The 26,032-nt window shown below is 35.0% G+C and overlaps 1 protein-coding gene across 1 annotated transcript; it reads right to left on the reverse strand.

Annotated features, from left to right (window-relative positions):
• Positions 1 to 8,964: 8,964 nt before the first annotated feature.
• On the reverse strand, positions 8,965 to 11,212 carry LOC105161325 (Tetratricopeptide repeat (TPR)-like superfamily protein). Its single transcript, XM_011078972.3, has one exon. It carries the CDS (start codon positions 10,769 to 10,771, stop codon positions 9,272 to 9,274), a length of 1,500 nt encoding a protein of 499 aa, XP_011077274.1. The 5' UTR covers positions 10,772 to 11,212; the 3' UTR covers positions 8,965 to 9,271.
• Between the last annotated feature and the right edge of the window lie 14,820 nt (positions 11,213 to 26,032).

Genomic DNA, 26,032 nt, shown 5'->3' on the forward strand with positions numbered 1-26,032 from the left:
TTTGAAGCACCAATTTCATTGTGAATTCTGTGGAAATGTTTTAGGTGTATGAAAGGATTGAACATATAGACAGGAACTACGAATCCTAGTATCGTTGTAAGTCATATTTTTGTCTCTAAATATTCTCAGAATGGCTGTATCCTATTGTGGAACAACATAGAAAAGGCCACCAAGAATGCATGAAAGGTTCACAGTAGAATTATCCTGCTGGTGCATGATGTGACAATCAGCCTCTTTCTGTTTCTTTGAGAATGCCCATGTCTATGGGATTGACGATTCAAGAAATATTTGTGTGAACCAGGTCAAGTTCATTTTAAGAGTGCATTTGGCAGTCACTGACCAGTCCATGTTCTAAAGGTAACAAGAAGCAATAGCTTCTAGATACCTTCTGGATTCAGGCCTTACTACATTGGAACCAAAACCCTATGAATTTCATGAAAGCAGCAGCATCAGAAAATGCAAATTTCTTGGCATCTTAGGGGTGTAAATTTTCTTTCTATACATATGTAATTGATTTTCCGACAGGTACAAGATTTTTCTCCCTTGCTCAAAACTGTTCTTGTTTAATATATTTTTATGAAAAGCCTTGCCTCTGGGGAAGCTGCAGTCAAGTTGGCTACAGTATAGGTTCTGAGTTCTACATCTGGGCTATTGTTTCTTAAACGTCTTCTTGATGCTATTTCTTATGATGTTGAATGTATTTACAGTACAAGAATAATTCATTGTTTTCAGTTCATTCCATCTCAAAACTTAGAGGCTGAGAAAATTTTGCATGATGGACATTTTTCCATTGCCTTTTTTTGGAATGTAACCGACGACTACAAGCAGTTCCATTGACGTCCAGTTCATGAGGATTGATGCTTTAAGTCTTTACACTTGGTTCAACTTTCACACATCTGAACCATTTAACACTTAATGTGATGTTCAAAGCAGAAATCTATACGGAGTTTCATCTGCCTTGTATTGCTTGTTTATTGCATAATGTGATGTATTCTGATGGTGAAATGGATCAAAGTCAATGGAATTATGCAATCCATGATGTCTTATGGCATGCAAGAAGATAACCACGTCAAAGATTCAGGAGATTCTACTGTCAGGTCTCTCTCTCTCTTGGTGCTAAATCATATAGCTATTAAACTTTGATGAGTGTAACGAAATCTGAAGCCCAGCAGATTCAGGTACCTAGTACTTCCCACAAGTCAGAAGGCCAAGACTGGCTTCAGTTTCTTCATGACTTGGTCAGTCTTCGTCTACTATGATCATATCTGCAGTCAAATTTCATTCCGAAAATATGCCATTTTCATTAAAAATAAGATGAATATTAAGAAAAACAAGATTTCGTGTGTGGCAGCAATTTTCCTATTACAGGGTCCCAAATAGAAAGATGAGGATGTCAAGTCTCTCAAGAAGTTCTACTTGCAACAACAACAAACCTCACGGGCGGTGCATAGTGTTCTCATAATAATCTTTTGACCTTAAGTCAATGGGGGAAAGCAGGTACTTTATCTTGAATTGTGGCTGGAGAAGGGGGCTGAAAGTTTTCTAATTTTATTCGTAATTAGTACGAGAAAACAAATTGATAAGAAAAAACTAACTCTTATGATTTTACTGAATTACTATTATCTGTACTTTGTATTAAAAAATAAATAGATTAATATTATATTTATATAATTTTAGTATATCAAAAATTTAAAAATCTTATTATTAAAAATATTTATCAAATAAGAATAAGAAAAATTATCGAATTTGCTGATATTCATCAAAATGAGTATTGTTCATTTATTCTAAACTATTTAGTTTAAATAAATAAAAGTTACTAACTAGGTTGTTTACCTGATTGTTGACTTCGATGCAATAGTTTTTCAGCACAACTGTTATTTTTTTCTTTGGCAATTATGTAAAGTATTATCAGCGAGAAGGAGAAAAGAATTGGAGAGAAATTATATAGATAGATATATATGGGTGATAGAGTAAATAAAAGTAAAAACGTACTTTTTTTTTTTTATCTTTGTTGCCTTATACTCCCATTTTTTCACTCAATTTTAGATGAAAACAGGAATGGACTTTGGAAGAGTTTTATATACATCGAGTTTTACTTCACCTCCATATTTTCCTTCTACTAAATACAAGATTATCTCTTACACATTCATTTTTACTTATTCCTCTATTTTTCACTACAACCAAATGCACTCTAAAGTAATAAAATCCAATATATAAAGGGATAATTATATTTTCCTCCTCCAGGTTTGGTATAATTAATCGTAGACTCCTTATGATTCAGAAAATTATATTTAGCACCTCTAGAATTTACTTCCGTCTAACAAATAAGTACCTCAATTAATCAAAATTTATCGAATTTGCTTATTATAAAAAAAAATTGGCAAAAAATCTATATTTACCTCCAATTGACTTATTACTGATTTATTGCAGGTCAAACAAATATTTTTATGATCAAATTATCTCATACGTCTTCACGCATTTATGTATGAGAAGAGGTATATCTTCACGGTTATAAGGGTAGCTAGACAAATGACATGCAATAAGTTAATAATAAGTCAATTGAAGATAAATATCAATTTTTATTAAGTTTTTTTTGTTAATATTAGCAAATTTAGTGAATTTTTACTAAGTCAGAAACTTATTTACTAGATGGAAGCAAACTTCAAAGGTACTGGATGCAATTTCTCAAATTACATGGATAATGTATATGACCCAAAGAAGTTCGACGCAAGTAAAAATTAAGAACCCTTAACAGCCCAATAGGACCCATGACATTAGAAGAAGAAATGAAAGTTCAAGGCATCTCCCATTAGCCCTACAATCCATATGAAGGGAAGCGCCCAAGCCACTCTCGAATTTAGCCCAAGTATGTGGCCCAGTAATGATGATCGGGTTATGGCCCATACCCAGTCGTCCACACATGATATCCACCTGATTGCTACGCATGACACCTAGATCATATGAAAGACGTGTGTCAAGGCAGGTCCCTTTGAAGCCCTAAACTCCTGGAGCAGAAGGACTTCTTGTTGATTAAGGAATCCTCAACGGTGAAGAATCCCCCTCAGCTTAAAGTCATACTTAGCAAGATTAGCAAGAGATAAGATCGGATTATGGCTTATCTTAACAACTCTTATCAACTCATCCCAAGATTAAAGGAAACATGTAGAATCCTTCTGAAGGGGGACAACCCCTATAAATATAGGTTCGGTCCCCAGGCAGGGAACACCTTCCAGACTCTGAATTCTTGTTGTTAAACTCTTATTTTGCACTCTCTTTCCATTTTGAACATGATTTTTTTTATGAAATTCGATTAACATACTTTAATTTTTAATTATAATTTACTTTTATGATTATTATCTCTTAAATCTGATATTCTCAAGTTCTTTTATTTGTTCCCCCAAGTCTAGCATCAAAGCCAAGCTTGTTGGACCCGTGCTATTTTTGCCCGCATCAATTGGTGCCATTTGTGGGAACACAAAGTTCAAACGTGAGTTATAATGGAAATTCCTTGCAAAGCCGCGAACACGTAAAAGGTTGTGGAGGCACCTGGCAATGATCAGGCTTTGCAAGTTGTTGCAGGAATGTCTCTGACCCCGACTAGTGAAGGGTCTGCTCTAGTACCCCTGGCACTAGCGCCACCACCCCTAGATTTGTAGGTCCTATTGCTGATCCACTACGGCATGCATTTGCTCGGGAGAGTTATCCCTAGCTCTTTTGGGAGCCATTTAGCGAATAGTTTCAGAGGCTATCCGGGAATAGGTTGTAGCACTGGCCCCCCGCCCGAACAGTTACTCCATTTGATGTGGACGCCCCTAAAGAAGAAGCTGAAGGAGGTGCCCTGTACCTGCACCCCCAATGGCCAAAAGATAGGTTCCTCCAACAATGGCCTCTTAGGAGGTCCCTCTCAGTGGCTTGCACATTTGGAATGCCTTCAGAAGGGTCTCCAGGATGTCCAGTACCAAATTTCTAGGACTCCTACATTAGGGGATCCACAAGGGAAAGTCCCTTCACCATGTATACGGGACAAAAGCAATTATCCAACAGAGTTGTTGGTGCCCTCCTACAGGATCCTACATTTCTCAGAAGAAAACAACACGGAGTTACTAGAAGAATATCTAGACCTCATTGAAGAACTGAGGGAAAAAGCTTTCATTCGAACTCAAAGATATAAAAGTACAATGCTCTATACTCATAACAGGAGAGTGACGATACGAAGTCTTCAAGTAGAAGACCTTGTGTTACGCATGGTAGATGCATCAAAACCAGTGGAAAAGCTAGATCCCACCTGGGAAGGCCCCTTCAAGGTCACAACAGTAATAGGATGATGGTCTATGAACTCGAAGACCCTGAAGGACATCCGATATCACGACAATGGAATATTTCCAACCCTAAAAAGTACTACTCATGAAGAAAGTTATCTCCAACCCACACCAGCAATCCCATAATAGGTGCTCCTGAAGGACCCTTCCTAAGAATGTCCTCCTAAAAGGGCATCCTCTTCTAAGTCTTCCCGAATGACCCCTTCTAAAAATATCCTCCTACAAAGCATCCTCTCCTAGGCCCTCCTGAAGGACCCCGCCTAAAAATATCCTCCTGATAGACATCCTCCTATAGATCCTCCAAAAGGGCCCCTTCTAAGCTTTCATCTATATTATACTTCATTACTTCTTATAAATATATGTTTTGTATTATATTGTTCAACTATTCACTTATGGAAAAGTTTAAGGGTACATACTGCAAGAAAGGAACCTATCCACCAAGAAATTTTAGGGGGGGCCATCCCCCTTTCTCAAGAAAGCCAGGAGGACATCCCTGCTTGGAGTCCTTAGAAGGCACCCGTTAATAGTATGAATCAAGAACCATCTAGAACGTGGCACTATGAAAGTCCTATCTAGCAAGAAAAGAAGTCACAAGGGGCCCCCTAGACCAAAAGGTTTTGACAAACCTCCTCCAAAAACATGGAGGAGGGGTCCGTCATCATAATTGGGCATGCAGATAGATACCAACACATCGACAACCTCATTCATGGAGATGAACAACAAGTATGAAAAGCAGGAACCAAGCGAAGTGCATTACTAAACCCCTAGCCTAAACATGGTCAGGGGTGAATTGAAAATATCCCAGGAAGCAGAAAAATAAAATTGTTTCAACTTCATTTCAGATGGGGGTAGCAGGCCAAGCAAAGAAATAAATTGTTTTCCAACTAATATGCATTTTACACCAATTTTTCTCCCCACGTGAGTCTTCCAATTCCTTCTCCGGAGGGTTGTCGGCAACAGGCGAGGAGGCAACAGGAAGAGTTCCATCTATGGCTAGAGGGGGCCCTTCTCATTTCTCTTCAGGAGCACCCTCTCCCTAAAGATCCCTCGTTGTGGTATATTGCGGCTTTGTAGGGGGGACTCCTTATCTCTGCATCGGCCTCCCCCAAAATGGTATCCAGGTCTCCTTCTGCAAATTATTTACGAAGGCCATTGTTAAAATTGAAGATAATAAGAAAAGAAGACGAAAAAAGAAGTTAACCTGAGTTTGGGGGGAGAGCTCCATCTCCCTAGACGGAGGGCTCAACAAAGGAATCGGGTGCATTATCCAAAGCTGTAGCAAGATCAAGAAAGGATGACTCTTCTCCTGTAGAGGGGTACCCTTGAGCCTGGAACTACTCCTTGCAGACTGAAAAGTCATATTCAAAGAAGGGCCCTGCTATCTTTGCTACATCCTACTGATACTCCACAGAGCCCTTGAACTCCTTCAGGCGACTCTCCAAATAAGCCTCCAGGAAGTTTTTCTTTTCCTCGGAGTGGGGGAAGTCCATCACTGCCTTCTTTAGAGCGCTCTCCTAGGTGGCTGCCTCATTCTTCAGTTGCCTCACCTCCCTCTCCAGTTGCTGACATCATTTTGCCACCTCCTTCTTGGCATCCCTCAATTTGACATTCTCGTTCTCTATGCGCTCCAACCTGTCCTCCAGCTTACGCCTCTGGGCATCACCAAAAAAAGGGGTTCCCTAGGACCTGGAAGAAAGTTCCTCATAAATTGAGGCATCTTACAAAGAAATAAAATTTGTCAAAAAAAAGCGCACGAATACAAGCGGTAAATTTTAACTGAAGGGTACCTTGAAGAGATACAAGGCCCCCATCCCTTCTAACTCCACCTTAGCAAGAGGAGATAGCAGTTGCCTGTCCCCGGGCGATAGAACCCCCCTCCTCCAATCAACTACCAGGGAGGACTTCCCTTTGTCTTGATCGAGCAGATGGCGACTGTGAAGACACTATGGAGGTGCATGGGCAGGTCCTGAAGGAGTATCCATCTCTTCTCTAGAGGGAGGAGTAGGGAGAGGCATGGAGGAGGTGCGAGAAGAAGGTGCCCCGTCCGAGGCTTCTTTGAGGAACTCCTCGCTATAGGGCCTGGGGAGGCCCCCTTGAAGTCACTGGAAGCAGGGGCCTCCTTAGAAGATTTGGCCCCCAAAATGACCCCCAACACTTGGTTCTGCATCAGTTTGCCGAACACTATATTCTCTGCACAAGAGAAAACAAGATAATCAACATCTCAGAAAGACACCAAGAAAAGAAAGCGATGACAAATCAAAGACTTGAAAGGAATACCCAGAGAATTCCCCAAAGGATCTGACAAAAGAGCCAAAATGCCCCAATAACCTCTCATCTATTAAGGACCGACAATCATAAGGGGAGACATTCAGTTCTTCTAGCAAAGAAGACAGGGTTGTAGTCCTCTGCCCATATCCACGGGGGGGGGGGGGAGGGGAGGGGGTCAAAGATCCACTGTCGGGGAAAAGACCAAGCATGGGGAAGAAAAATGAAAAAATAACTGACTTTCCAATGTTTCGGGGCATGAGGAAGATGTAGAAAAGACACTCTCAGACGAGGGACAAAGCAGAAGAACTCTTTCTCGGCCTTTTTAATGCGATAACACTTGGCAAAGGCATGGGAAGCTACAGGATAGTCATGGAAGCGAAGAACTATAAAAAAAATTGGTTAAAATTTTGAAGGAATTTAGAACTAATTGATTCAAAGGAACTCGAAAAAGAAGGACAACCTCAGAATAAAACAAAGGAACATTGAAGCGAAGACCTGACCTTAGTTGGGCGGCGAAAAAACATAAACAATTAGGGGGAGGTAGAAAGGGACGACTCACAGGCGATAGCGTATATACTACAAACTCGAGGGCGACATGATACTCTTGAAGGAACTGATCTATGGAGGAGGTTCGTAGGATGGAAGGACCTAAGTTAGAAGGTGACTCAAAGACCTTATCCTCTTCTTCCTCCTTCTCCACTGAGGGCATCTCTTTCGAAGGGGACCCAGAAGGCCTCCCCGCAGAAGAGGATTCAGGTGACTCTGCCCTTTCTAGGGAGGGCCTCACCCTTTCCTCCTCTGGGAAAGAACCTTCCCCTTCGTTTTCTTCCCCCTCTTCTTCTTCGTCAGTATCTTCGTCAATCGGAGAAGAGCGGTAGGATGGCCTGCCTCAGGCTTCTCCTCAGACCTCTTCCAAAATGAGGCGGAGTAGGGCCCGTCTTTTTGGAAGTTGCCTCTGAGGGATCATCACACCCAAGGATTTTCTGAAGAAAATGTAAGGAGTCACTAGAGGAACACAATTTTCTAAAATAAATGAACTTCAAGAAGAGAAGGAGGAAATACTTACAGAGAAGGATGGAAGCTGTAATGGATGCCTTGGTGCTCTGAAGAAGAGTGGTGAGAGGAGGGAAGAAGATTACTGAAGAAGGCGTTTTTCCCACGTTTTCAATAACCACCCGACTAAGAGGCAGTTACCCAGCTCGTGGAAAAGAAGCCTCCAAATGTGCGTGCTGCAGTTATCTCGAGGACGCGCCTTTTTTCCATCATTATAGACGTCAGACCACCCTGCCAAAAGGCTACTACTTCGTTTTCCAACGAGGATGAGGTTGCAACAACTAAAAAGAGGCGTAGATAGGGGGATCCGCCCTTCCCTAAATACCAAGGTCTTCCATTTGAGAAAGGAGAGGATGCCTCCCTCCCTTGCCCCTAATTAAGAAACAAGATTTCCTAATCTAAGGATGAAAAGGGCACCCATTATTCTTAGAGTGGGGGAACTAAATGATAGGCATGGCCTAAAAGAGATTGGCCCAAAATGAAGTATCAAGCCCAGGAGAAGGTCTATCAACCCATGAAGAAGGCAGCCCATTCGAATCACTATGCCCAGCCCATGAAAGGGACCTCCTACGACCCCACTAAGCCTATCAAGAAGGTCCATCTAGCTCAACCCAAAGGGCCCCTCCCTGCACCAAAGTCCAGTCAAAAAAGGAAGCCAACTTTGTCATATTTGTCCCAAAGGAAGAGCCCAATTTGGAGGCCCCCAAAGCTAACCGATAGGAAGGAAGGTGCCTTCAAGAGGAGGGGCTCTTCATACTGAAGGACTCTTCACCAAGTAGTAGATTGCACGAGGAAAGAGCCCCCTGCATTCAGAGGCTTGATTCTCAAGCTACATCCTATGTACAAGATCCCACCTTTCTCGCTAAAGCTGACGGATTCCCCTCGGTCGGACTCCTATTGCTGATGAACTTCTCCTCTATAAATAAAGGGAGTACCTCCAACAAACCCCCCGGCTGACAGATTCGAGAACTTTTTTCTTGCTGCTATTTTGTTGCTCCAAAATCTTGCTCTTGCATACGAAATTCTTAACTTTATCATAATTTATCATTATCATTCCTTCTTATTTTATCTACTCTTAAATTCGAGACTAACTTAAGCATTAGAATGCTAACCCTTTCTTTTGCAGGTCCTTCTTCTCAGGAATTCTTATTCATGTGGCCTAAATTCATTTAAAAAATCCAAGAACTCTGGACTCGTGCTAAAATCGCACGCATCACAAATATACACTAATTTTACCTACCTTTCGTAATTTAGTGTGTGAAAATGTGGTTATATGCATACTTAGTAAGTGTTAAAGTGTATTTAATTCTTATATATATCAATATAAAATAAGATAAATTCCTGCATCAAAACTTATGTAACAAGCATCAACACGATATACATTTCATTTTCCCATATCATTACTCAGAATCTCTCTTCCAAACTATGGTAATAACATTCCCCGTGAACCTTCTCCAACGTCTATCGACACTCTACAACTTCTTGTTTTCTCATACCCAATTAATCACGTGTTACTTCTTCAATCATATACCAACCACATCGCGAGAGCGCCGTAACTATATGTTATTTGCTAGGGACACTGAACCTGGCTGAAGCTATAATTTCCAGTTCATACTCCAGCCAGAAACACATCAACTGGACGAAAGAACAGCCGATGACAGTCCAAATCCCCACTCATTTTTCTCTTCATAACAAAGAACATCAGCCAAACACCTTGTAACAAATTTATCATCTATACAGGTTTCTCTAAGTAGGATTTCCCATGAGTCGGAATCTAAACTTATCTTTCTCTTTTTCATCTCCTCCAAAATAAAACTCGCATCATCTATTTTTGCATTCTTACCCAACCCAATAAACAGAGAACAGAAAGTTTCAGTTCGAGGAAAATGTCCACTATTTAGCATTGCATTCAAGACGTTTAAACCTCCCACGAAATCCTGAACTTTGCAGAAACCATCAACCACCATCCTGTAAGTGGCAGCATTAGGCTTGCAGCCCTTAACTTGCATATCAACCAATACTTTATACGCCTCCGAAACTGCACCTACTTTACAGAAATGATCAATCAGTATATTATACATAACCACATCTGGTTTGATCCGCCTTTTTTTCATCTCAGCAAGCAAACCTTTTGCTTCATCTATTAATCCTCTCCTTGCAAGGTCAGTCATCAAAACACCATAATTCACAAGCTGCACTTTGCACCCCTGGTACTCCATATCAAACATCATTTTCTTCGCTTCCTTAAAGTTTCCTGAAGCACATAAACCTTCCATTAACAAAGAATAAGTCACTGCATTGCCTCGCTTCCCCTTCCTCCACATATCCTCAAGAAATCGTTTGGCCTCATCCACATCACCCCTTTTGCATAAAAACCCAATCTGAGAATTGTAAGTCACAACTGTAGGCTCCACCTCTCTTTCAAGCATTTCATCAAATATTTTCCTCGCCTTCTCCCAGTCGCCCTTCTCCAGCCACATTTTGACCATAATATTGAACGAAACCGAATTCAACTTGAATCCCATCTTGGGACCCTGCTCAAATAACTCAGTAGCCTCACAAACTCGTCCACTATCAACTAAAACATTCAAAATCGTGTTAAAAGATTGCACCGTACGCACACAGTTGAATGACCTTCCTATCTCACGGAAAACCTCGACAGCCTTGTCAATCAAATTGGCTTTTCCATAATGCCGAATCAAGCCAACAAACAGAGATTCCCCGCATTTGATATCACTCGTCTTAAGGAAATCCAAAACCACTTCGATGTCCTCAAATTTTCTGGCACGAGCAAGTTTGTAGATGAGAGAAGCATAAGAAGGATAGTCATGTTTGTAGCCCAACTCATAGTAATCGTGGAAAATAGTGAGAAATTCGTCGGGGTCTCGGCACTGCTTGAGATGATCAAGAAATGCGATGGATGTCCGATGTTGGCTTCTCGTGGGCTTGTGAGGGCGTGATTTTGAACTGGCGTCAAGAACCTTGTAAGTTTGTTTCGTACTAAAAGGTCTGCTTTGGAAGGGGCAGGCGCAGATTGCTCCAGCCATCCAGAACAGTCTCACCGCACCTTGAAGACTTCGGAGTCCCACATAACGCCGAAACCTCCGGATTTCAGATATCGGATAGCTCATCAATGGCAGCTGTACCTAAAACAGCTTGAACTAAACGACTGAGTTTTCATTAGTACAAGATGGAACCGGCGGTTGGCATCTCTTAGGGCAGCACCGCTCACCCTCTCCAACCCGCAGCAGCGCCAGCCCCGCCGCAAGATCCTTTAGCTGTGCCAGCAGCTCCGTCTCGTTCTCCTTAATCCTCGCTACAAAATTGAATAAAACAAACAAAAAAACCCTTCTCAATTAACACAAAAATAGGTGCTAAACAGATCCATTTTTTTTTTTCAATTTTGTAGCCATGAATTCTTCATTTCCATATCGAATTTCTTCTTTTCTATGTGTTCCAGAGGGGAGTTAGGTTTCAGGAGTTGGCGGAACAGAAGAGAAGAGAGAATCCAATTATTGGGATTATTCTCTCCACATATGGTTTTCTCTTTGGGCTCTACTCCATTATAATTGCACTTCGGCTTGATGACTTGAAGCCCAGTTCTGAACATAGAATTCTCTTAATGAGACAAATTTTAGTAAATTACATCTACATCCCTAAAATTAGATCAAATTACATAAACATTCTTATTTTTTATAAAATTATAGCTATAAACTCTAAAGAATGTTAGTGTAATATTATTTATAGGGTGTTTGTATAAACTTTAACTTTAAATAGAAGATGTAATTGTGATTACTAACTATAATTTTAGAAAACGTAGCTGTAATTTTGTTAAACATAAGAAATATTTGTATATTTTGATATAATTTCAGAGAGTGTTAATATAATTTATTTTTTTTGTTTAAAATTTTTTTTTTGGTTGTTTCCTCACCTAAGTATTAAACCAATTATTTTTTCTTTTAAAAATACTACATAAAATATTTACTGATGACATCCTGAAAAATATTGTTATCGACGCCATTAAATATCTGAAACTTATTTTTGAATGATGTAATAATTCTTGTCACATAATATAATTACTATTGGTTTTGTGGGAATAGATGACACCTATAAGAAATATAGCATTTAACTATGTTTAATTATCATAATTAATAATAAATAATTACAATAAATAGTTATGATCACGATCCGTAATGATTGTTGGGAGCGAATATTGTGAGGATGGTTAAAACATTTGATATGACTAAAAATCATAATAAATATTTTTACATTAGCTCTAAACTGTAGCTGATAATTTTTTCATGATGGGAAAAATTAATTTTTTACATTAATTTTATTTATTTGTGTTTAATAATAATTTATTTATCATAATTTTTTGTCATAGCCCCTATATTATAGCCGATATACTAATTTTATTTTTCCAAGTGACATAAATCTAAAAACAATCCATTGAATGAAGAACTGTAATATTATACATGCAAATACAAAATTTTATGCAACTTGGAGGCAAAACTTTGAGGAACAAAAAGGTATTTAGTGAAAAACTATGTAAACATAGGTACGTATGTACATTTTAATAGCCCATTACTAAAAATTAGGAAAACATGCAAGCAACCTCCTTGTAATATCGCAAATGAGCAAATTACCTCCTTATGTAAAAATAAATAGCAATTTACCTCCCTGTATTTTTAAAATACAATAATTTGCCGTTTTATGATTTTTAAAAAGAAGCAATTTTAAAATTGTTATATTTTTTTCATAAAAAGGTAATGTACTCATTTTCAATATCACACGGGGATAAATTGTTATTCACCCCTAAAAATTACAAGTTATCCACAACATTATAATTACACCAACATCATAGTCATTTAATAGCCTATTACAAAAATGTTTACTGATCCACATAATTTATATAGATGAGGAAAAGCAATCATTTATTCATCGGTCAAATCTAGAAAAAAATAAAAATAAAAATAATTCAAATTACCAACAAAAGAAATCTATGTCTTCGTAAAGGGAGTTTTGCTAGTTACTGATTTACATTGACTTACCTAAAATGTAGTTTATGAAGGTTGACTTTTATTTTAGATTTTTATAATTATTTGTATAATAATAATACTAGTTGTGAAATCTCAAACTTTATCATCTAATTTAATTTTCTTTTGATATATATATTTCTTACAGCCTAGGGAATTCAAATGGATTATGATGTATGAAGTTTCCATATTTATATATATTATTTCATCTTAAGTTGCAATAATTTGTTCAATTTTCAATATATTGTTTATAGTTTTTATGAGCATGTGAATTGTTTAGCTTATAAATTCAATGACAGAGGTGAATCAATTTCAACATATACTTCTCTAGGGAACAAAATTCTTATCATGAAGAGCTACTTATTACAATTTGTCATTCTTGCAACTATCTTATTTCTTACAAAGGCTCAAGAGAAACGTATATGTGCTTTCACACAACAATATACAGTTTACATTGCCAACAACCTCCCTGAGAATTCTCCACCATTGGTGGTGAATTGTGCATCTAAAGATAATAATTTAGGAAATCATACACTTACCGCAAATAAGATATATTCGTTTGGCTTTTGTGAGAATATTTTTTTCCGTACCTTATTCTACTGCAAACTTCGGTGGAATATGAAGTATATATCGTTTGATGCTTTTAAAGAAAATTGGCGCAAGGCTAGTTGTAAAAAGGATACATGCTACTGGGCAGTAAGTAGCGATGGTATTTACTACTCCGACTATTATCCACCAAGGGGTCTACGAAAAAAGTTTGATTGGTGATATATAGGATATTGCTTTATGCTTTTATCAATAATGCATTTCGACTTTTGTAATAGTAGATATGCAACAAGATGTTACGATCTTCTGTAAACATCAAAGTAATAAATGATATGAGATATCTACAAGGGTTTTGTTTTAGTCCATTAACTTGGATCTCGATCAATTTTAGTACACTAATTATGTTAGTTATCACATGTTATACACTATGTTGCAAAAATACTTCAATTAGGCCCTTTGGTGGCCGGATTTTGCTTTCTTTGGCTGTCAAATAGCATGGGCACCGCAGATGCTGTTAAATTGAGAATGTTTTTTTTTTATCTCATGTGGCATTAACATATGCGTTGGCACGTGAGGTGGCATTATTTTGAAGGAAAACATGTTAGTTTTTCCCTTCTAAACATCTATGCCAACTAATAAAAACTTAAAAAAGGGATTCTCTAATACCATGTCTGCTATGGAAGGTCCAATTTTTTGCTACTGTGGAAAGAGAGCTATGGTGAAAACTATTAGAATGGTGTTCAAAAAGCCAATTGAATTGGCGGTTTTGAGAACCATTTAGCAATCTTTATTAATGTGATATTATTTTGATGGATGTAGTAAGCATTCATCTGTGGCACCATATGTTTGTTGTGCTTACTGTTTACGTTGAATGGTATTTTAACGTCACAACAAATGCCCACAGACCAATTGAATAACCCATGTAGTTGGGCTGCGCATTGGATGACAGCTTGAAACCAACTTTTGAGGGTTGTTCCAAACGTTCCAAGTCGATGGTCTCGAGACTGGGCATCGAGAGTCCTATAAAGACTTGCACTAAGTATTGCATTTATTGGATGAGTGCCATGTTTCATCGGCTACAGGCATGGGATGTCTATGCAATTTTAGTGGATTAGTTAACAAGGTTTTTAACTGATCGAACTAACTTGCAGAAATCGTCATATGGAAGTCTTGGAGGCTTAGTCGGTATGGCTTGAATTCTCGACTCTGATAGTATAGGATTAGTCCTTGGACTTGAGGAATCATGACAGTTGCATCCATATGATGGATATATCTTGGATATTGCGAGAGATGATTGTATCTTTGATGTGGTCATTATAAGTCTTGTCCAGTGTAGTGGGATTATGTATTAAGGATGGTGGATTTCAAGATAGAATCTGTTCCCTATCAGTATATGATGGATATATCTCTTATGCGCTTTGAGATGGTTTGGACTCTCTAAGTCTATGACCATAACGATTGGTCGAATAGAAAATAGTTTTCTTTGTCGATCAATAGAGTAAACGTATCTCAAGTATTCAGCATAGTTGTCTGGTCTAGAATGGGAACCAACGCTCAATTTCATGCCCTAGACTATGGCCGGGAGATGGTCAACGAAAGGATCATACTTGTATGAAACTCGAGAGCCTAAAGGTTTACGCCAACATCACCTAGTCTCTAGTGCATGGACTATTGCTAGACGGCCACCCATGGTGACGGGCGTTTTCGATTAATGATTATAAAAAATAATTAATTAAATTAGATTTAATTAATTATTTGTATTGAACACAATGCCCAAGTCTAGATGAGGGTGAACCTAAAGAGTCACACACAAATCACTATGGAATTGGTAGAATTAATTTGCAATTGATTCAAGAAGAAATAAATTTATTTAATTGAATTAAATTAATTCTAAGACAATATATATAAATGATTGGATCATTTATCTAATAATCTATTTGATGGATGTCTCAAGAATTAATTAATTTTGGGCTTAACACCTTTAAATTAATTGAATTAATTTATTAAATTTGGCTTAATTAATTGATTAAATCAATTAATTAGAGATTGGGCTTAGATTTTTTAATTGAATTAAATGAATCTTTGGACTTAGTTTGACTAAAATTAATTTATTAAATATTATCCAATAGACTTTGGTAGAGCTTAATTTGATTTGATGAAATCAAACACGATCCATACTTGAAGTCCAAGCCCATTTGAGGGAGATTGGAGCAAGTTAAGGAGTTGAAACTCCTCACCATGCTAAATATGATGGAGTGGCTATTTCATCATAGTTGGAGGTTTAATGTATGTTTGTGTATAGGTTGCCTTGGAGGCAAACTTGGTAGTTGTTGAATTTTGAATTCAATTGTATATAATATACAAAACTATACACATATCCAACATAACTAGCACATGAGCCACAAAATTTGCTCTTTTTCTCTCTAAAAAATATTCACCTTTTTTTTCTATATTGAATTGAATTAAAATAATCCAAAATCACTAAACAACAGTGTTAGTCCATTTGGTGGTGTGGACAATTTAGATAAATTCTAGTCTGAATTCTCAAGTGAAGAGAATAAGAGAACATAAAAGGAACAACGTACGTTGCTGCTCAATGATAGAAACAAAAAGATAAAGTTTCATGTTTTGTTTCTATACTTTTTGTTTCATCCTCTAGCCACTTGTCTAGTATGTTTATATGTTGATTATTATGCTTTTCACAAACATCGTACACTCGGGAATTTCAAAGACAACACCCCATTGAACTGTTTTAATTTTTTTATTTCACGCTTCCGCCGCGTTCTCGGGCCATACTGATTCTTTCAGTGGTATCAGAGCCTAGTTTGGTGTTGTGCCTTTAGGATTAACACATTAGTATGTGTTGAGCATGAACAACGTATTTATTTTGCTATTGAAAAGCATGTTTTATGGCTTTAGAGCAAGGTTATGTGTTTAGAAAATATGTATTAATTTCGCTTTTAAATTATATATATCTGTGCATTTTTTGAAAATTGAATTTTCTGTAAATGCGTGGTTTTATTTTAGTTTTTAATTGCAAAAATTCAAAAAAATAAAATTTAAAAAATGGAGCAGTACGGGCGTTGCTGCATTCGCTGGCGTGCGTCCCCACAGGACTCACGCTCATGCGCAACGCGTGACACGTAGGCAGGGGTGCCTGCGCGCGCGGCCGACTCTGTTGTTCTAAACGGCTGGCCATTTTATGCCGTTTTTTTCAAAAAATTGGATTTTCCTGATTTCTGTAAGTTTTTGAAATTATTAAATTTGGCTAATTTTAATTTTACTTAGATTGAAATTTTTTAAAATTAAATTGTGTCTTAAATTAATTTGGAAATGGTATCAAAACAAATAAAAAAAAATTGTACATGTATGGATGATATTCTAATTGTATTATTAGTATGTTATTTTCTATATTTAATTATATTTTTGGTATTTGATATTAGATATCTATTGTTAAATACGTGAATGGTATTTATTTGTTTAACATCTTATATTTAATTTAAATGTGTTAATTATTATTTATTCGATAAACAATGGGGATAATCACAAAGCTCATTGGCCGAATGCATGGTTTAATTTTATGTTGGGTGAGGCCTGCATGCTTTTTGTTTTAATTTCATCTTTCGTTTTTAGCCTTAAAATAATAAGGCTTGCTTTCTCCCTCCTTTTGTACTCCCCCAACTTTTGATTGGGCTTTCCAATTTGAATTGTATAAATCTTTTGTTCCAAATAAAGGATGATTAACATGGCACTTTCCAAAAGTGAAATTGTTAGTCAATAATTTTCTTTCCTAGAATTTTCCAACAACTTAGGTGCTTTGGCTGATTTTATTAAATAAAATACAAAACCCAATTAATTTTAATTAAATCTAATTTAATTAAAATTCACTTAATTGAGTCCATCATATATTTAATCCAATTTAATACATGAGCTGAATAAATCTTTATTAATTAATAAGTCCAACTTATTAAATAATAAGTGCAAGCCCAATATAAATTAATCCTATTAATTTATTCTTGGGCTTCTCCATTCATGGATCCCTCTTATTTATAAGTAATCTAATTACTTATGAAATTAATTTTCACTTAATTCCTTGTCCCTTTAGTGATTTATGTGCGACTTTTTAGGTTCACCTTTCAGTTAGATTTGGGCTAGTGTCAAACACTATTATTAATTAAATCTAATTTAATTAATTCTCGATCAACCTTTGATCAAGAAAGCTCATGACCATAGGTGGCCGTCTAGCAATGGTCCATGGCATTAGAGACTAGGCAAATATCAATGTTTTTAGGCTCTCGAGTCCATATGGGTACGGTCCTTCTGTCTACCGAGTCAATATGGGTACGGTCATTTTGTCTACCGTCTCCCGGCCTTAGTCTAGGGCATGAAATTCGGTTTCGGTTCTCATGCTATACTAGGTGCCTATGCTTGATATCTGAGATCGCATTATGCCAAGCTCGACAAAGGAACTTCTTTTTCCTATTCGACCAATAGCTGTGGCCATAGGTTGATAGAGCGTAAATGCATTATCAAGCGCATAGGAGATACATCTATCACGTTTTGACATAGGACGGATCCTATTCCTAGAATTCACCATCCTTGCTACATGCTTTGACTGCACCGGACAAGGCTTAAGATGACATGTTTGAGACATAATCACCTCTCGCACAAAACCAAGATACAGTCATTGCATGCACGTGACTGCAGTGATTCCTTAAGTTTGAGGACTTTTTCCATACTATCGGAGCTGGGGACTCAAGTGATATTGACCAAGCCTCTAACGCTTCCATATAACGATCCCCACGAATCAGTCCAGTGAGTTAATAGCCTTGTCAACTAACCTACTGAAATTGCATAAACGTCAAACGTCTGTTGTCGATGAAACGCGGTACTCATCCAATGAATGCAATACTTAGTGCAAGTCTCAGTAGGACTATTGATGCCCAATCTCGAGGTCCTCGACTTGGAACATTGATAAGTGGCGACTGACCAAACCTTCCCTAGACCCTGTGGGGCCTATTTCATGGGTTGCTACCTTCTTCAGGGAAAGAATTCTTGAGTATAAGTATGATTATAGGGTTATCATGATCGAGAAAGTTTTCTCTGTAGTTGGCTTGTCTTCAAGTTCTTTTGGTTTGGATGCTCATATATTGGTATATTTCTTCCTCTCTTTTTTTGATATTGGTCTTGTTTTCTCATTCTGCTTACTGACCTCTGGTTCGCTTGTCTCAACAAACATTGTGATGGCTTCGCGTAGTCTTCAAATGGGTGCTCGCCATCATCTACAAGTATCTTCTTCCCAAGGCCCTACTCCATCGCGTCCTGTTATTGTGGTGTAAGTGATTCTGAGGACGTTGCTTTTTTTATCTAACTGCTTTACTACATCCCCGGTACCCTCTACTGCTGTTGTGGCTCGAATCGAGGCTATTGCTAAAGGTTGGGGGGGAAATCCTCCCACTGTTGGTATCTCTACTAGACGTAAGAGAAAACTATTAGGGGCTGATGATTCTGATCAGGCGGATGATGATGGTGATGAGCTTCACCTCAACTCCTTGGCTACCAAGGGAATCTCGATTTATGAACCTACGACCACTGCCCTTGCAAAGAAGGATAGCAGGACCTTGAAAGGTGACGCTGGCAAACGAAAGGCCAAGATTTCTTTGTTCTGGAACCTTGGATAATTGCCAAACTGGAAGAGAGCTTCGTTTCTGTTCCCGTGGAGAAGTACATGCCTAATGAAAAAACAGCTAGAAATGATAGAAGGTCTGCTTAAAGAGATGAGGGAGACCTAGTTGGTTGCGAATCCTACTCCCATACTCCGCCTTAACTGGAATGTTCATGAAAATTCTTCTATTTTGGAATCTATTACGGCTGGTGTCTCCTTTGACCTGTATCGTGGAATTCTTTTGCCCATGGACCAAATGGTTTGATTGTAATTTTGTAAATAATATAAAATATTTTACATATATAGATGTAATCTCAGGGAGTGTCAATATAATTTGTCTTTATTTATAAAGTGTTTAGTAAACTTTTTACATAAAGAGTTTATTAGATAAGCTTAATATATACACAAAAATAATTCTTTAAAACCAAGTACTTCCTAATCTTAATGTTCTTTTTAAATAATTACAAAATTCGTCAAATATTTGTAGAAAAGTGATTTCATGACTACCACGAACAAATTTTTTAAACTATACATATGGTAAATTCATGAATTTAGTTTCAACGATGAAAGTGATATTAAATATGTATTTCAACTATTTTATATGATTTACCCTTATTTATTCTCCAGGGAAAATATGTTTTTTTTTTTTATATATATATATAAATCTTTCCTCAATTGGACTTGATGATGTATCTACCAACTTTGGATTAATTAATTTGGCTTGCACCCCATATTTATTAGCCCTTAGATTGAGACTGGAAATTTGTTCCATACCAAAAATGACCTGCCGACCAAGAGGGTGTTTGTATCACCTTATAAACTTTTTACAACATTTTATAACATATTTGAGAGATTATAAGATATTAAAAATTATCTAATAAAAGTTTCAAAAAATGTGCTTATAGAATTAGGGCCTGTTAACTGTTAACTGATAAATACAATTTTAATTAGGGCCTGTTTCTGTAAATCTACTTGTGCAAGTTTAAAAGGAAAGATAAATTTAGATGGCAATCGTTCACAATCTCTTCTTACATATGACACTGATTGGACTGGTATGTGCATGTCAGTTTTGGGGAGTGCATGGGTGAAGCCGTACTGTGCTTGTGACCACACCTCGATTGGAGGATTCATTGTATAGTGAGGCCTGGGATTGCAAGCTGCAAATGACGTGCCCATTTTTTTGTTTTTTCAAATCTCGGTTACAGGCGGATCCTGAGTTGATACCATTGTACGTAGACTTGTAGTTCCATTCTTTCCTTTATTTGGTCTTTGGTCTTTTGTCATGTTTTTAGACAGAATGGCGTGGTCTACTCTTTATCTTGAGGTATTAGTCTTGCAAGACAAGTGCGATTGGCACTGTCTCAAGTCTCAACGGGTCATCGGGGCTGAGCGTCCCAAGCGTCGTGCCGAATGCCTCGTTGTGACAGCATGTTTTCATATCCATCGCAACGATGAAGGATTCCACAATTTGATAATATTATCACTATCCAAGTTCAATGTAGTAAAAATAGATAAGTTCTCGATTTATTTTTAAGATTTTAACAAAGTTTTGATCCTTTTAATTCTGAAGTTGTCGTTACTAATATTCTATAAGTTATATAATTTTATTTTATCCAATCAAATATTTGAAACTAATAAAAGAAAGAATTATCAATTAGTATAACATTAAAAGACGAGTTTTTTATTAATTTTATTTCTCTTGATTCTTAGTTATCCAGTCAAATTTATTTCTGAAAATTGATTTTGTTGAGCTCAGATAAAAATTATATAGTGAGTGAATTATATTGACTATGTAATTTATCTATTATTCATGATAAATTAAAAATTTTATTATAAATAAAAGAATAATCATTATATAATTATTTAGATTTGACTAATTATTCTCAAATAAAAGAAAAGGAGAGAAGAGAAAACAAAATCATAATGTTTGGATTCGTTTTGTTGTGTTTTGTGGAGATAGAAAGAGAAAAACAAAGATAAATAAGTCTGTTTTAGAGATAGTATACATGTTTGGATTTGTTTTTGGAGATAATTTAAAATAAGTATTGTATGTTTAATGTTGTGTTTTGGGAGACAAAAATTACTATTCATTGTCAAATCATATATGTTTTATATATATGTATGTGTATATATATGTATGTATTTATGTTAAAATAGTTTAAAACACCTAGATAAGGTGTTTCTGAATAATGACAAACATTGAGTATGTTTTGACTTGTTCCGAAGATAGCTTGAAAATGAAAACAAACATAGTGAATAGATTTCTAATCTAAATATCACAAAGAGTAGAAATGGAAGTATCTGAGTTAGTTAATGAATGAAAAGACAAGTGGGCAAATGTCTGGTCTCTATTTGCCATTTGCACATTCAATCCCAACTAACTTCATTTAAATATGTTGCTATATCTCTCCACCAAAAATGCCTCAATATTTTTAAAATGGGTGAATAGTAAATTTTCCTATGTGATATTGAAAATGAGCACATTACTTCCTTATGAGAAAAATATAGCAACTTATCATCCTATACTTTTAAAAATGAAGCAATTTACCTCGTTGTATAGGAGGGTAAATTATTGTATTTTAAAAAATATAGGGAGGTAAATCACTATTTATTTTTAATTAGGGGATAATTTGCTCATTTATGATATCACAAGGACGTTCCTTGCATTTTTCCCTTTTCAAAACAATCAATATATTATTATTACAATATCCTTACTCTCCAAAAATACATTGATACTTCTAAATCAATCAAAATATTGTCATTAAAACATTCAGTATCTTTCTCTATGTATCTCTTCCCCCTCTGAATATATTAATATTTCTAAACCAATCAACATACTATTATTACAACGTTCAGTCTCCACCCCCCCCCCCCCCGAAAAAACATCGATAGTTCTTAACCAATCAACATATTTTTGTTACGATATTCAATACGCAATACATCAATATATTTTAATCAATCAATAAATTCAATGTAATAATGAAACGACATAGTGCTGTTAAAAGTAGACTTAATATCTACGCTTATAAGAGTTGAACTTATAAAATTTTAATTGTAAAACCTCAACCTCACTATTCAGACAAGAAATCAGTAGTCTCTCTCTTTAATAAATTAATTATAATCATATTATGATAATTGTAATAATCAATGTATATATATATATTTATCAAAGTAAGTTAAATTTAATAAATAATCCATTTTATGTCACATTTGCTCCCAATTATTGTGGTTATTGCACAACGCTATCAATTTTATTTTGATAGAAAATGATAATACAATATTACACAGTAAATTATCATAATTTTACATAAAATGAAATAAGTACCTAAACATTAGACATGGCTTGAATTCATGATCTCATATTTTACATAAATATGTAAACTTTTGCATTTTGTACTGTAAATATTCTCAAACCACCAAAAGAAATACAATTTTTTATCTTAATTAATTACTATGTCTAAAATAAAAAAAATTATGACAAATACTAATTAATCTCGAATATGCAACAACTATAAGCCTTTTTGCAAGCGAGCGTAAAACATCAAACGTAGCTAAAAGTTCATGGTAAATATTAAATCAACTATATAATGAAATTTTAAGTTTTTAGAAATTTTTTATTTAATTATGATAAATAATGATAACTTAATTTTTATAAGGTCGTCATTTTTATAATGTAAGGAATATTTTTTTTTTGCGATATTGAGCCCATAATTGTTGTACCAACATACCCCATTTTATGTTACTTTTTTTCCCAATTATTATCATTATTGGAAAAACTAATTGAGCTTTATTTTCTTATAAATAAAAATGATAATATATAGTTATATCGATATTCTAATCGATAATTCAGCACATTATTTAAGGTTCAAATAGAAATATACCACTACTCTTTACAAAATTACATGTACATTTTCATGAGGAGTGTTAGCGCAGTGTATCTCAAGAGGTGTTTGTATAGGTTTTTGTTTCTGAGTAGGAGATGTAATTGTAATTATAACTACATCATCAAAATCGTGTACTTATAATTTTTATAAACAACGGTATCTGTTTTTGTATTTAAACTTAACCTCGTAAATTCACTCCCTATTTAATAACTATCAAAATAAAATATGGTAATATAAATTATATAAAATGAGATAAATTTCACAAATGATGTAATTTTGTTTTTATTCTTCCAAATTCAGAGAATCAGAGAATCTGAATCTTAAACCGTTATAATATCAAGTGAGAAACCTGAGCTGCTATCCGACATCAGAAACAAACGAAAAACACTTGGAACAAGAAAATCTTTTGGTGTTCTGTCCAAAAAGATTGATTTTATTAATTGCGTGTGTGATGATTTAGAGGCATTTGGAATTGGAATCGGAATTGGACAAAAAGCAAAGTAGCGTGCCGGCAAGTCTTATCCGTCAATCAAGACGTGCACTCCCACCACTTGTTCTCCCTAACCTCAATTCTTTGTAATAATTACATCGCCATCGTCTCAAAATTTGAAAAATTACATTTAATACTTTTAATATTTATTTTTATTTAAAAAATAAATTTATTTTTATTTTTTTTAAAAGATAAGTTTCATTAAAAAAAAAAAAAAGAATAATAGTACAACAGTACTTCTCATCAGGTGTCTCCCTCGACAGGCTAAGGGGATACGCTACACTCGATACAATGCATACGTACTAACAGATCTAGGCAACTTAATATCGAGTATACGCTGACATACATCTTCCACAATTAAGTTAGCCACTACGCTCGGAGACCTCTCCTCATGCTAAAATCGTTTCAGGTTCCTCTCCCTCCAAATATGGTAGACGCACGAACCAAGCAGGGTACGGTAGCCTATATTGATGATGTGTTTCCCTCGTCACTTCCTCGCTCCCCATTCAATATCTCTTGCTCAATCCCTATTGGACCAGTAGAACCGTACAATGCACTGAACAATGCTGAGGCACCGTTTGCTAAATCTACAATGGAAGAATAGGTGGTTATGTGACTCCACCATGTCTTCAATTCTCATGAATGTTATTAATAAAAAATAAATTTATTTACTGATAATATTCATGAGAATTGATAACATAAAAAAAATTAAATAAAAATTTACATTTACTTTCAATTGACTTACAAACTTATTGCAGGTCAAATAAATCGTTTATGACTATAGTATCCTTGTTGTGTGAACAAGTAGTTTGGTCAGAAAAGATCTGTTTGACTTGCAAGAAGTCAGTAATAAATCAGTTGGGAATAAATATGAGCTTTCATTCATTTTTTTTTAATGATATTAGTTAATTTTGTGAATTCTGATTGACGGATGAATCTATTTATTTAATAAAAAAAAATTCAAGAGTACAAAATCTAATTTTTCAACCAACAAAAAGTCTACATATAATTAATCCATACCTTACCGAAACGGTGTAATTGTCCTAATTCTTTCATTCATATTAACTACTTTTTGTCTCCTCTATGTCGCTTACTTTCTTGAATTGATTGGTTGAGCTAAATTGCGTCTCATGTCATAAATAACCGTATAATTCTCAATATAAATTAATATTTTTCTACGTTAAATAATCATCAAATTATTTTTTCATTGAAAAAATATATTCATAATCAATATATAAAAAATATTTAATAAATGCAGCATTTATATTAAAAATAAAATAATAAATCAATATACTACATACACAACAAATGCAATATTTTATTACAACATTAATAATAACTTTTTACTTAAAAGTTTTTTCGGTTGTAATAAACTATGTAACTTAGTAATTAATTACATTTTGCTTTATTCTAATCAAACTATGTATATTTTTCAATTAAAAAATTCAATTCAATTTAAGATGCAAAATAAAAATAAAAAAAAAAGTCCCTCGTACTACAAATCTATATAATATAGGAGCCATCTTGTTCAAATATTTATTAGTAGAATAAATATTACACAGATTAATTTAGAGGTGTAAAATATACTTAATTAACCCAATTTTTTATATTCCTCGAAGCATGTTTTGACTCGAGTTTAAGGATTATTGGAGCATGTCTTGGCTGGCATCAGTATCTAAATCAAAATCACCCAAATTTTATTTTAATACAAAAAAGAATTTGATGTATGACTGTTAAACGACTATCTCATTTAAAATTTAAACTATTAAATCGAAAACATTATTTAATATTAAATGTCTTCACAAGATTTTACACTAAGCAATGTCAGTTTAAATCCCCCAAATTATTTTCTTATCTAATCTTGAAATCCATTAGAAATTACATAAAACTCGGAATTTACGATTATGATTTCAATATATATTGAAGTTTGTGGACTTGTTAAGAGATCATATAATTCTTTAATAGTAATAACAATAATAAGGGATAGTTTCATTTCATTTGTTTATACAAATTATCAATATTTTATGTATAATTACAGAAATTATTTTTTATAATAAAAAAGTAAGATAGTTGGTGTACTGATACTGAAGTTTTTGGAAATATGTATCTGTAACTTTTTAAAAAATATGGGTGGTTTGTGTAAATAATATTAGTATTTTTTACATATAATTATTCAAAAGACAGGAGTCATTTGTGTAAACAGATCATAAATCAGAGAGTATATTATGAATGCCCCCTGATTGTCTGAGCTTTCTTGGAGTTTGGCATAATTTTGAGTATCCCTAATTATTTGAAAAATTATAAATACCTCATGATGTTTGATAAAATACCTCATTTTGTCATTGCTATAATTATTTTATCCAAAATCGAAAATTTGTAAATAAATTGGACGAGGTGTATGAAAAATCTGAAAAGTTGTAACAACCTGTTCAATTAATTCATAAAAAAGTTTCATAAATTTTTAAAATAGTTAAAATTATAATTAATATTCCACAAGGGTATGTTGACCACTTTACCACAAAAAATTGATGGACAGCTAGCGAATACTATTAGATTGAACTAATTATTAAACGGCTGTTAAAATCAAGGAGATATTAGTAATTTTTTTAACAACAAAAAAATATTATAATTACATCAAATATAAAAAAATCTCATCCTATTTGTCCTAATAATAATAATAATAACAATAATAATAATAATAAGACCATTACATAAATTTTCTTACATAAGAGTAATATGTGATGTACGAAGACGACGGGAACTCCCTCCAA

The sequence above is a fragment of the Sesamum indicum genome, linkage group LG4 (assembly GCF_026168435.1).
Source record: "Sesamum indicum cultivar Baizhima isolate 11 linkage group LG4, ASM2616843v1, whole genome shotgun sequence".
Lineage (NCBI taxonomy): Eukaryota > Viridiplantae > Streptophyta > Magnoliopsida > Lamiales > Pedaliaceae > Sesamum > Sesamum indicum.

What these genes read in the sequence shown, in the direction of transcription:
- LOC105161325 (XM_011078972.3), bottom strand. Translation starts at nt 10,771, where the DNA reads ATGAGCTATCCGATATCTGAAATCCGGAGGTTTCGGCGTTATGTGGGA.